Raw genomic sequence first — 11,588 nt, 5'->3', positions numbered from 1 at the left:
GAAACTTCATATGTACTTTTTAATATTTTTAACTTTATCCATTACTGGATGAATTCTTAATAATTAAGAAACAATTGAAAAGTTTCAAAAATTTAACTGAAACATTGGCAATAAAACATCAAAATCATATTGCTTTCATTTGGCAGACGTTTGACCCCAAGAGACTGACCACTGGACCAGGTAAAATGCTCTCTTTAAATGCATTAGACTGGGGCTGTAAGATTGCAGAGACTCTTCGGCTACCAACCATACTGTCTTTTTTAGAGTAAATTTTTTTTCAATTTGAGTAAAATTTACTCAGTGAATTTTACTGTGCATAAACATAATGAAACCAGCCATACTATCAAAAAGGTACAAAAACTCTAAATTGCATAATTACAACAAAGTCGGGGTTAAACATAAAACCTAAAAATAACAAATTGATAGCAGAAAAAAAGCCCTTGTACCTGAAATAACTCCATGAAGGTTTAGTTTCCCTCTCACTCTGTGGCCAGTAATGCTACTTGTAGGTGTGGTAGGTCTGTTACCCAATTTCCTTCGGGCTCAATAAAGTTTTATTGAATTGGTTTGGATCTAAAAGAATGTGCAACACACCACGTTTGAGGTTCACTTGTGATTACACTTCAGCTGAACTATCAACAGTGCATGCTTTAAGCTTGACGGGCACTACAGCAGAGGTGGGCAGTAAAGAAGTACAAATATTTTGTTACTGTACTAAGTAGAGTTATAAGGTATATCTACTTGAGTATTTTTTTGTGGCAACTTTTTACTTCTACTTCCTACATTTTCAAACCCGGCTGATTACTTTTGGCTTGACATTTTTGAAGGGAGTTATTATTTCATCAGTGTGAGCCTTGAAACATCAAACTGATTTGAGCCTAAACAGAAATCTATTGTTTGAAAACTTTTTTTTTAGCTTTTCGAGTGATTTAATAATGTTACTAGGTTTAAGAATGTAAAGACTCAGTTTAGGCAAAGCTCCCGTGAAGCTTTACTGCAGCACATGTAAAAACCTCCCAACACGAATAAAAATTTTTTTCTCCCCAGTTGTGTTCACAGTCAGATTTATTCTTTGATATAAAACTGTGACAGTATAAAATACAACACCGCAATGTGAGATTAAGATTTAGAAAAATAAAAGATTTAAAATGATGAAAAAAGAGGGAAAATATGAAAGCAACATTTTAAGAAACATTATAAGAAACTGAGCTAATCATGCATCCCTAGTTACACAGTAAGGTGTGCTGTGTTTCCATGATGACTTCAGCTGTGCTGAGGTTGCAGCACAAGTTTCTTCGTCAGAGTGAACTTCGGTTCAGGCATCTGCCTGCCTAGCTTGACTTCACCAGACTGGGAGCACAAGGAAACCTCTCTATTTGCTACATCATTGTTCACGTAGTGGAGGATGGAGACGATGTCCTCACCCCTAAGAGCATTTATAGAGATACAAAAACATGTTACTACTACTGTCAGGGTCAGTGTGCAGATGTGTTTGGTGATTTTAAAACAATTACCTGGGACAGCGCTCCTTCAGCTGCTCACAAAGAGACTGAACGAACCAGCTTCCATCGACTATATGTCTGAATGAAGCACGACCTGCAACAGTGGCCATGGCAACCAGAACATCAGCATCCTCAAGGATGGTAGACGGTGAAGTATCATCATCAGTCTCCATCAGCTGCGCTCCACGCTGTATGTTACTTCCTTGGCAGGCCTGGATCACGAACACTTTGGGCTTACCGGTGAGGACGGACTGGTCACACCCACTGAACTTTCTAGTAATTTCTATAATGGGGAGGGGGTCCCTGTCAGTTCCCAAAACTACACCCTTTTTTCCGTAACTCAGAATAGAGCAGATGAAAGCATCACCGTGCTCAAGGACCTTCCGAGGATCAACAAAGCTGCTGCCATCCCACTCTTTAAAGTTGAACTTCTGCAGCTGAGACATGTCTGCCAGGGAAGCAACAAACGTCAGTGCCTGATCCATCTGATCCCTGGTGAGGTCTTTACACATCAGCACTCTGAAGCCCAGCCACCTGAACACCTCTGCCAAGCTTTCTGCAAAAAATGTAATTAGAGAAAAATATTTAAGCACCAGATACTAACAAGAAAGAATAAAAAATCTGCCCCTGAAACTTACGGGCGTCTTTATCTGTTCCTCTTCTCTGTGAACCATCCTTGAAGTTCTTATTGTTTATGATCACGCAGAGGCCGACGGGCCGGCTGTTGATTTGATAAACATCCTAAAGAGTGGACACCAAGATTTTACATGTGTTACTACAGGATGCGTAACCACAGAATCTCATCTACATATCTGTCTCAAGCAATGTCACAAGTGTAGGAGGCTGTTTCTGCATCAGCATCTTACCTGTGACATATTCCCATCTTGTGGCAGAACATGTGAGGGAAGAACAATAAAACTAAGTTAAACAACCAAACACAACAGGAGACGCAGTGTTTCTATACAGTGTTACGCGTGTGTGTTACCATGCTGACACTTGGACAGGCTCGGATAAAAGGGGGGTACAACTCAGCTGTAAACTCGCCAGCTGAGGGAAAGTGTCTTTAATGGCGCCATCGGTTTGCATGTTTCTTCTCCTTTATTCATGATCTTATCCACGAGCTCAATGACGTATGTCTCCACATTTGCGTTATTTATACTTTCAAGATTGTTGTACTCCCGCTGAGTGATCAGCTTATTCTCATAAACTTTGTTGAGAATTAGCCTGTGGTCTCCGGACAGAATCTCATGAATGGCTGTTTTATTGCTCCTTATTGCATTTTGGGCCGACATGCTGAATGCTAAAATGCTAAAGTTATGCTAAAGTAAAACATAACTTTTAAAAACACCAGTATAGGCTCATGAGGCCCTGATGGTAAAATACTACATTCCCGCAAAAGGCAGGTCATGGCGGACATGCGATAGTTAACGCTGATGGACGCAGGAAGTGTTACGAACAGCTGATCGGATCGGCAAAGCGTGTTTCTGGAATATTATGATTTGGTTCCTGCAAGTGCTTTTTATGCAGTTTTTGCAAAGCTATATGTGGAAGGAAACTGTGACCTAGGACAAGCTGATGGCATAAGATGTAAGTACAATTCCTCTGGTTTCATATGCAAAAAAATTATTGCGCTAGCTTACGTGGTTGCAGTGCTACCGGGATTTAAAAATAGTTACTCAAAACGGAGCGTTCCCGCTCCGTCTGGCTTTAAAGGGTTAAACCAGGGGCGATTTTAGCCCATTTTTGGTGGTGCTGAAGCACCCCCAAAATGAATCAAAGTACCCCCAAAGATTTCTTACTTTTTTGACTTTTTTTTGATCAACAAATGGATAAATAAAAAGCCGAACAGCAATGCTGATTTTTTAGAGAGTCTTAGCTTACATTTCATATTTTCAGTTGTTTCCCTCCACGGATAAACAAACTCTCTAAATCGGTTTCAATTGTGTACTGATGTACACAACAATGGACATATGGAGCTTCTTTCAAAGAAAAAACTCAGGTAGATGTTATTTTATATATTATGCTTTGAATGTTCAGTATATCTATGCAAAACAAGAGGAATTTCAATACACAACAGTATATTCACAGTTGAAACCAGATATTTACATACACTTCATGGAGAAAACATAAAAAACTTTTTTTTACTGTTAAACATCAATTTAGAGTAAACTTTTGTTTTAGATAAATAAATGTTGAAATATCTTTTGAATTAGTTAAATGTCAGAATAAAAAGAGGGAGCTGTCTATTTTAATCACTTTCATCAAATTTAGGAGCACATATACACTAAGTTTATTGTTAATTAATAGGAAAACTCCAGACGATTCCATTCTGAGCTGAAGAAGCTTCTGATAGGTTCGTAGAGTCCATGTGAGTAAACTGGTGGAACAGCTGTGGATGCATATAAGGCAAAACACAGAGCCTGTTTCTTTGACATGGGAAAATCAAGAGATGTCAATCAAAACACCAGGAAAAGAACTGTGGAGCTCCATAAGTGTGGCTCAATTTTGAATACAATTTGGTGCCATTTGCAATTAAGAAATACAGATAGTTTCTCTCTTTACTCTTAAAGTTAACAAATATGTTTTTTATATTTATCAATCTAAAAAAATAAACATTTAGTCTGATTTGATGTTACAATTAAAAAAGTGTTTGTGTTTTTATCTGAAGAGTACATAAATATCTGGTTTCAACTGTATATTTGATGATGTTGGTGTTTGGCTTGATTGTCAGCACAAAGGGGGAGAGAGAGGAACAGAGAGGGAGAGAGAGAATGACGACAGAACAGAGATGGAACAAGAGCAGGTGAGACACACATGTTAGTCAAATGGTTGAACATGTACCTAGTATCTAGTGTTTCTTTTTAGATACCATTTGTTACTTTTCAAATTCTATATTTATTAAGTTATGCAGGCTTGTTTGCACAACAAGGCTAAATAATTATATAAACTTTTCTCAATCTAAATATTGTACTTTGGTAGAATTAAAAAATAAGTGTAGTGCAGGTCTATGATGATTTTTAGTGCTACTATCATCTAGTTCTGATTCTGGTTCCCTCTTGGTTACTGTTGTAGTCCTGTTTTAATGCGGATCAGTTCTGGGTCTGGTTGAATTGGGGTTTAGTCCCTGTGTCTTGATACAGGCCCGACTTTGTTCTGCCTTGCTGCTTAATTAAAAAACTAGTTTAAGGTGTCCTGCATATGTCTATAGAATAGCATCTGGCTGCAGTTTAAATACTTTTTTTGTCTCGGTCTCGTCTCAACTTGGTCTTGGTCTTGGTCTTGATACCCTCTGGTCTTGGTCTTGTCTTGGTCTCGGATTAGGCGGTCTTGACTACAAGTCTACTGTGGACACACCTGGGTTTCTCTCCAGCCTTAATGAAAGAAATTGCCTTCTCTGGAGCGCGATGGTGCTTGCTCAGGTACTACTCTAAGCACCTGGTTGTGACGCCAACAATACCGACCATCAGCCAGGGCCTTTCGGCAGCTCCTGAGGAGGTGTTCTAGGGTGCCTCTTCTAGAGCACAGCGGACAGTCTGATGTCTCACTCTTCCCGCCCACATGGAGGTTAACTGGGCTTGGTAGGGTGCTGTATACTTCCTGCACGAGGAATCGGACTTGGTGGAAGTCTGCCTGCATGATGACTTGGCGCTGCAAGGTACTCTCCCACCTTGTCCATGCTCCTTGCTGCCTGAGTCCTACGGCCCTGCTCACTCGCTTCTCCTCATCACCTGCTTGTACCTCTTCCTGGAGTAGCTGGTGTCCTTTCCCGTCACCTTGGTGACCTGGGCCTTTGGGAAATAAGACTATAAACATGGCCAGCATGTAACGTCTCACTCTGTAACAGTGAATAAGCTCATTGTGGGCCTGTGACTCAATGTCACAGGAACACAACACTGATTTGTGTCCTTGCACACAAACATTTCTCCAGATACTGAAAGTATCAACAGGGAAGATGTGGTGGGACATACTGAGCTTGTGGATAAGATCATGAGTAAAGCAGAAGATACCTGCAGAACGTTCCTCAACCTCCTGCAAACTGATGAAGACATTTAAAGTACTTTCCCTGAACTGAAGAACTTACATATCATTGACACCCTGTTTCTACCTAAGCCTGACCAAGCTTGCACATTTATACAGAGGAATGAAGCAGCCAGCAGCTCCATCAGAGCGATCAGGACATTTTATAAGATTATTATTACTAAAACAAGTCTAAGTCCAGATTGTATTGTGGGACTGGAGTTAATTTAATTTATTGTATAAATGTGCGAATCTGCCATCAGCCCAGTTACTCGTTATTAGTCAATCGGTCGTTAAGTTTTCGCTCTGTAGCATGCAGTAGCCCAACACTCAGTCCTCATTAAACTCCGACCTCCGTCTGTGCGGGCTTTACTTTATCGATGCAGAATCACAGTCGTTAATCTTACCGAGTTCTTTCGCCAGCTGATTGCAGCCGATCGCTTTCAGGATCTCGAGAACCACCGTCAGAGCCCGCTCCTCGGTAAAAGTAGACACCAGCACGTCTGTGATCTGCAGACGGCTTTTGCCCTCCACCCTGTTGCGTTTTACCCGCGGCTCTTCTCTGCGGTCCAGAAGCTGGTGGCAGAACCTCTCAAAATCCCCCTTTGATAGGTTCTCCAGAGTGTCTGCCAAAGCGGATTTAATAGTTTTGGCCATTCTTCACCGAGATCCAAGACTGAGCCTCTGATTGTAACCGCTGTTGCTTCCTGGTGTGTTGCCAGAGAAGTTAACTACGTAATTCCTTTCTGAGCAATTCGAAACTATAGTCAAGAGAAAAAAAAAGATACATTCAAATGCCTTTGGAAACAGAAGACCTCTAATGAAAGCAAATGGACACGAGTACTCATTAAAATAGCTCAGTCTGTTTCACGACTTTTACAGATTATTTCAGTGTAGTGGTTTCACAAGCCCATTTATTTATTTTGTCATGTTGCATCGGAGCAAACACAGCATCTCCGATTCTCTCTCGGACACCTTTATCAAAGTTTATGCTAAACTTACAGTCTTCTTTAACCGTGCCACCACAAGCCCAAAACATTTCAGGCTTTCTAAAGTAACATAAGGACACTGCGATGTTTGTCAGCATGGAACAAATGAGAGAAGCCCATTAACTGCAGGTCCTCAAAAGCTCACTGGATGAGTCACAAGCAGGAAGTAACAAGCACAGTTACAGTTACACAATTCCTCGTTCATCACTCATTTCCAGCCAACCACCTTATACATCACATCCGTTTATTACAGTATAACAGCATATTTTCAAGATATGAGTGCTAACAACAACATTTCATTCTTTTAGAGAAACACAAACAACTTTCATATTTCGGGGCTCACAAGTCAGTGACACCACCGCTTAAATCCAAAGGCGATAAACTCACCATGCTCTCTGTTCTCCTTCCTTTTTTAAGCACCATTTGTTTGCTTTTCTTTCTAATAATTTAAACTGCTGCTGCACCGGCTAACTAGGAACTGCGTACTCTTGTACAAATGAGAGGGAGCAAGGTCCGGATGTATAAGTAATGTATTTCCCAGCATATAAAACATTTCAGAAAAAATCAGTGGACTGTGTAATGACTGTAAATTGAAAGTGAAAGCTTATATACATAAGGAAAATGTAAACTGCATAACAACAAAGTAGAACCATGTCATGAAAAAATAATGTCAGTGTTCCAGAGAACAGGGTACAGTGAAATGTTTTTCTGGTTACACCCTAAGCAACAAAAAGAAGAATCCATTTCATTCATGGATGTGTTTTAATGTAATGGGTGAAAAAATTGTACAGTTTACAATACACAACAATAACAACACAGTGAAAATAAAAGTGCCACAGGTCCCCAGTAAGGGCCTTATACTATGAGAGACTGCAGGAATTTATATTTACAACAGTGATGAAAAACAAAGAAAGTAAAATCAAAGTTAGTTAAAACAGTAAAAATAACCTTGAGATTGTGTAAGACAGCTGTGCAAATTGCATTAATAAATGATATGTGCACTATAAATGTAAGAAAAACAGCTGGATGAAACTATAATAGAAAATATGTTTGGGATCTTGTGCCTGACAGGTGTGTTCACCGGTCACAGAGTGAAGGATTATTATACAGATATATTTAAAGAATGGAATGATTTCCTGAAGCGCTCTTTATGGCATCAGTGGGAGAAGGAGAGTGTGGAGTGGAGCGGGAGTGAAGCTTGTCCATAATGGAGAGCAGTTTGTTTGTTTGTTCAGTGACCTTTGACCCTCACTGACTCAAACGCCTCAAAATTCTGATGCTTCTAGCTTTGCAGATTAGTTTATTAATTTATACAATATAATTAAAATTTATTATATTTATTTAACTTAGACTGTAAATTTAATATTACAGAACATGTTCTTCATTAAGAACACAAAGTTTCATCAAATAATAATATTCTATATTTAAATAGCACAATAGCTTATAAACACTGATGTTTTAACGTTTGAAACCCCTTTGAGCTCCATGTTTCAGTTACTGCGAACAGCTAGGAGATTAAAAGACAATGTGGTTTTCAAAAGGCATAAAACTTGACACATTTCTTGACTGTTCGGAGCAGGATTTGTTTATTTCCATCTTTTACAGTTTTAAAATAATAAAAAGGGCCCAAAGTAAATGTTTAGGGACCCCACAGTTCCCCACAGCATGTAAACTCTTTTTATAGCAGTTGAATCTCTTTTAATTCTTGTTTTGCAGATTTCTTCCTTCCACGTTCATCTGTTTCTGATTCTTGGTCCATCTTGCGTGTGGCTTTTTTTGGAACAGATTTTCCACAATGTTTATCTCAGGGGAGTGAGAGAAATGGTTAAACCTTCAGCTTAAAACCTTGGAGGTAGCGTATACTCATCTAAAGCAGGGTTAAGGAAAGCTTCCAGTCTGCATGCTTGCTTGAGTGTAAAATTTTATAACAGGTTAGCTCTGAACAGATGGATGATCCAGTTTGGCAACAATAGAAACGGAAAACACTGAGCTATGACTAACTTTACAGGAAAAAGAGAACTGGTTTTACTTGAAATGGCATTTTTAGCAATGAAATCTTTTTATTCTATGAGATCTGAAAGGACAAAATGCATCTAATGAAACAAAAATGGCACTAACAAAAATTACATAACAATGGAGTCTTATTTTATGAAATTCTTTGGGTTTAAAACTTTAACGAGACAACAGTTTTTTGTTTTGAAATAAATCTGTAGTTGGAGCTTGTGTGTGAGTACTAGATCTCTCAGTTTACAGAAAACCTTTCACATTGAGATTTCCAGCTGTCGTGAAGTCTTTCACCTGCAAAACATAAAATAAATCATAGCATATAGTTCTTTATATGAACAAACGACAGGAAGGTCAACTCTGTCCAGACGAGAATCTAATTTCCTCCAACGGCTTCTGTGACTGAAAAACACAAATGAAACAAAATGAAACAAAACTTTAACACTTTGTAGGGCTGCATTTTAACACAGACCATCCATCCATCCATCTTCATCCGCTTTATCCGAGGCCGGGTCGCGGGGGCAGCAGCCTAAGCAAAGAGGCCCAGACCTCCCTCTCCCCAGCCACCTCCTCCAGCTTATCCGGGGGAACACCAAGGCGTTCCCAGGCCAGCCGAGAGATATAACCTCTCCAGCGTGTCCTGGGTCCAGTGGCGTGTCTAGAAAATTTTTGTTGGGGGGGGGAAGGTAGGGGCACAGATTTGGAGAAGGGTGGCAGATGTAATTGGCAGATAATGTTTAAAAAAAAATTCTACCAACCGTTAACCATAATTCAATAATCCTATAAACCTAATAACCGAATGCACTTTTAACTCTTATTAGAATGAGATTTTAACCACTACGGTGAATAGTTTTCAGATACTTCGTTGATAAAGTACAAGAGATACAATCAGTCAGTGTTTACTCAGCATTCAAGGACATCAATATTTGCATAGTATTTTGACTGACATATAGTGCACATATGTTTTGGGCAAAAACATTTTTGAGTATTAAAATACGAACATTTGTAGCAAACAATTGACAAATTAGCCAATGCCAATGTAAAACTTTATCTGCCTGTTAAAAAAAAGAAGATAATCTTCTCACAAACTGGTGTTTGATTTTGAAACAGGAAAAAAGTGGGGAAACAACTGAAAAGACTAACATTTGAATAAAACCTGAAAGCAAGTAAATACTTTATATTCTGCCTTATGGTAAACTTTGGTAATATTGATAAAGAACAACACTGGCTGATGATGAAATACAGTCAGCTGGCATGGTGACACTGACAGTATTAACCTGCAGGGCTGGACTGGGACACAAAATCGGGCATTTTGACCGGCTCACCAGGTATTAAAGCCATAAAGACTTTGAATGAAAACAAATACTGTTGTGACAGTGCCCATATGGAAAAGAAATAGTAAAAACTTATATGATTTACTCATGAAAGTGGCCACTTTCTCATTACTTTCATATATTGTTTTAGTAAGTATCCAAAACATACAAGTTTCATTATATAATTTTTCAAGGGATCTTATATCTGTTTTTACTCTTGTATGCTTTTCATACAAGTTTCACACAAGACAGATACAAACTTTATAAGATTTATATATATCTTTTCCATATGTACACTGTCTTGTTGGTATATGTATTTCTATATATATCTATATATAGAAATACATATCCAAATTGATTTCTATACATTTTACGTCAGATAAAAACTTTGGTTGTAAGATTCAGATAATTATTTAATAAAAGCTAGATATTTTAAATGAGAATAAGAAAGAAAAGTATTTCTTTGTGCCCCCCTCTCCCTGTTAATGCCCTACCTGCCCCCCTGGCAAAACTTTGCAAGACCCGCCCCTGCACAGTTACCAGCTGTCAGCTACCTAAAAAAGGATCCTGGTGTTATTTGTCTCTCAGAAACAGTTCATAACTTCCCTTCAACTCATTCATGTCACCTAAAAGGTAAACCTGTTTCTCCATCACAGCTCTGATGATTCAGTAAGGACATCTCCTGGTTTCATCTTCATGTTTCCCTCTCATCACATATCCAAACCATCATGACCAGCAGTTTTACAGCTGTGGCTCCAGCAAACATCAGCTGATACTAGAAATTAATATTAAATAAATTCTAACAACAGCTGATCAAGCTTAAATGTGCTGCTGTTGTTTAGCGCGACATCTGCTGGTTTCCTGTTTCTGGCGCAAAGTGGGCCGTTACAAAAGAAAAATAATAATAAGTCACCGGGCATATGCCCGGTATGCCCGATGGCCAGTCCAGCTATGTTAACCTGCAACCAAATCTGCAGCTCCATACAGCAATGTTACAACTTAGATTATATCTTATAACTCATAACTCTTATGTTAGCTCCCCTCAGTCGTGAGACATTTGAATATTATTCCCCACCTTTTCTCCAATTGGCAGCCGGTCTTGACCATGTATGGTCCAAAGCAGTCTATTCCTGTGGAATAGAAAGGTGGTTTGAATAACCTAAGACGAGCAGCAGGCAAGTCTGACATTTTTGGAATGATGATCTCCATTTCTGCATTTCTACATGCAGCGCAGCTATACTGATGACTGCGTACTGCTTCCCTTCCTCTGAGAATCCAAAATTTCTGACGTAGTTCAGCAAAAAGTCTTTCTGAACCAGCATGATGCAGTTTGTCATCATAATCTTGTATGATTAATTTGGTCACTGGATGAGCAGGATCGAGTACTATTGGGTGAATGACATTCAACTCCAAGTCTGGGCTTTGCCGTAGTTGGCCTCCTACATGGATAAGTCCAGAAAACGGGTTAAATCTTCACTGAAACTGTCCACTTGTGCCTGACGAAGGATTTCTTGTTCTGCTGTTAGATAATCAGCTGCAGAAGGAATTGATTTTTGATTGGCTAGTGAACGAGCCATGAAATCCAATAGCTCTTGGTACCTGTCAAATCCCAAAACAACACCCTTTTTTCCGTGACTCAGAATAGAGCAGATGAAAGCATCACCGTGCTCAAGAGCCTGCTGAGGATCAACAAAGCTGCTGCCATCCCACTCTTTAAAGTTGAACTTCTGCAGCTGAGACATGTCTGCCAGGAAAGCGACACA

The 11,588-nt window shown here is 39.2% G+C and overlaps 1 protein-coding gene and 1 long non-coding RNA gene across 2 annotated transcripts; both read right to left on the bottom strand.

Annotated features, from left to right (window-relative positions):
* Positions 1 to 1,076: 1,076 nt before the first annotated feature.
* LOC147308884 (caspase-8-like) lies at positions 1,077 to 6,281 on the bottom strand. The gene is made up of 5 exons (XM_086271162.1): positions 5,927 to 6,281; positions 2,369 to 2,385; positions 2,141 to 2,243; positions 1,515 to 2,058; positions 1,077 to 1,426 (listed from the first exon to the last, which is right to left on the bottom strand). The coding sequence occupies exons 1-5, from the start codon at positions 6,174 to 6,176 to the stop codon at positions 1,264 to 1,266; spliced, it is 1,077 nt and encodes a 358-aa protein (XP_086127288.1). The 5' UTR covers positions 6,177 to 6,281; the 3' UTR covers positions 1,077 to 1,263.
* A 1,785-nt stretch (positions 6,282 to 8,066) lies between these two features.
* LOC147308883 (uncharacterized) lies at positions 8,067 to 11,588 on the bottom strand. Its single transcript, XR_015125971.1, has 2 exons — positions 10,901 to 11,588; positions 8,067 to 9,170 (listed from the first exon to the last, which is right to left on the bottom strand). It is a non-coding gene; the product is annotated as an uncharacterized LOC147308883 (long non-coding RNA).

The sequence above is a fragment of the Aulonocara sp. 'chitande type north' Nkhata Bay genome, linkage group LG18 (assembly GCF_057382095.1).
Source record: "Aulonocara sp. 'chitande type north' Nkhata Bay isolate Kocher_YH1m ecotype deep benthic linkage group LG18, A_spYH_male_GT1.1, whole genome shotgun sequence".
Lineage (NCBI taxonomy): Eukaryota > Metazoa > Chordata > Actinopteri > Cichliformes > Cichlidae > Aulonocara > Aulonocara sp. 'chitande type north' Nkhata Bay.
The sequence above is the reverse complement of the archived record's forward strand: the minus strand, read 5'-3'. Positions and strand labels throughout refer to the sequence as shown.

Bases quoted from the DNA above. Each gene is read 5' to 3' on its own strand.
- LOC147308884 (XM_086271162.1), bottom strand. From the start codon at position 6,176: ATGGCCAAAACTATTAAATCCGCTTTGGCAGACACTCTGGAGAACCTA. The intron at 2,059-2,140 runs GTAAGTTTCAGG...CATTTTTTGCAG, and splicing joins AGGAACAGATAAAGACGCCC to AAAGCTTGGCAGAGGTGTTC. The intron at 1,427-1,514 runs GTAATTGTTTTA...AAATGCTCTTAG, and splicing joins CTGAAGGAGCGCTGTCCCAG to GGGTGAGGACATCGTCTCCA.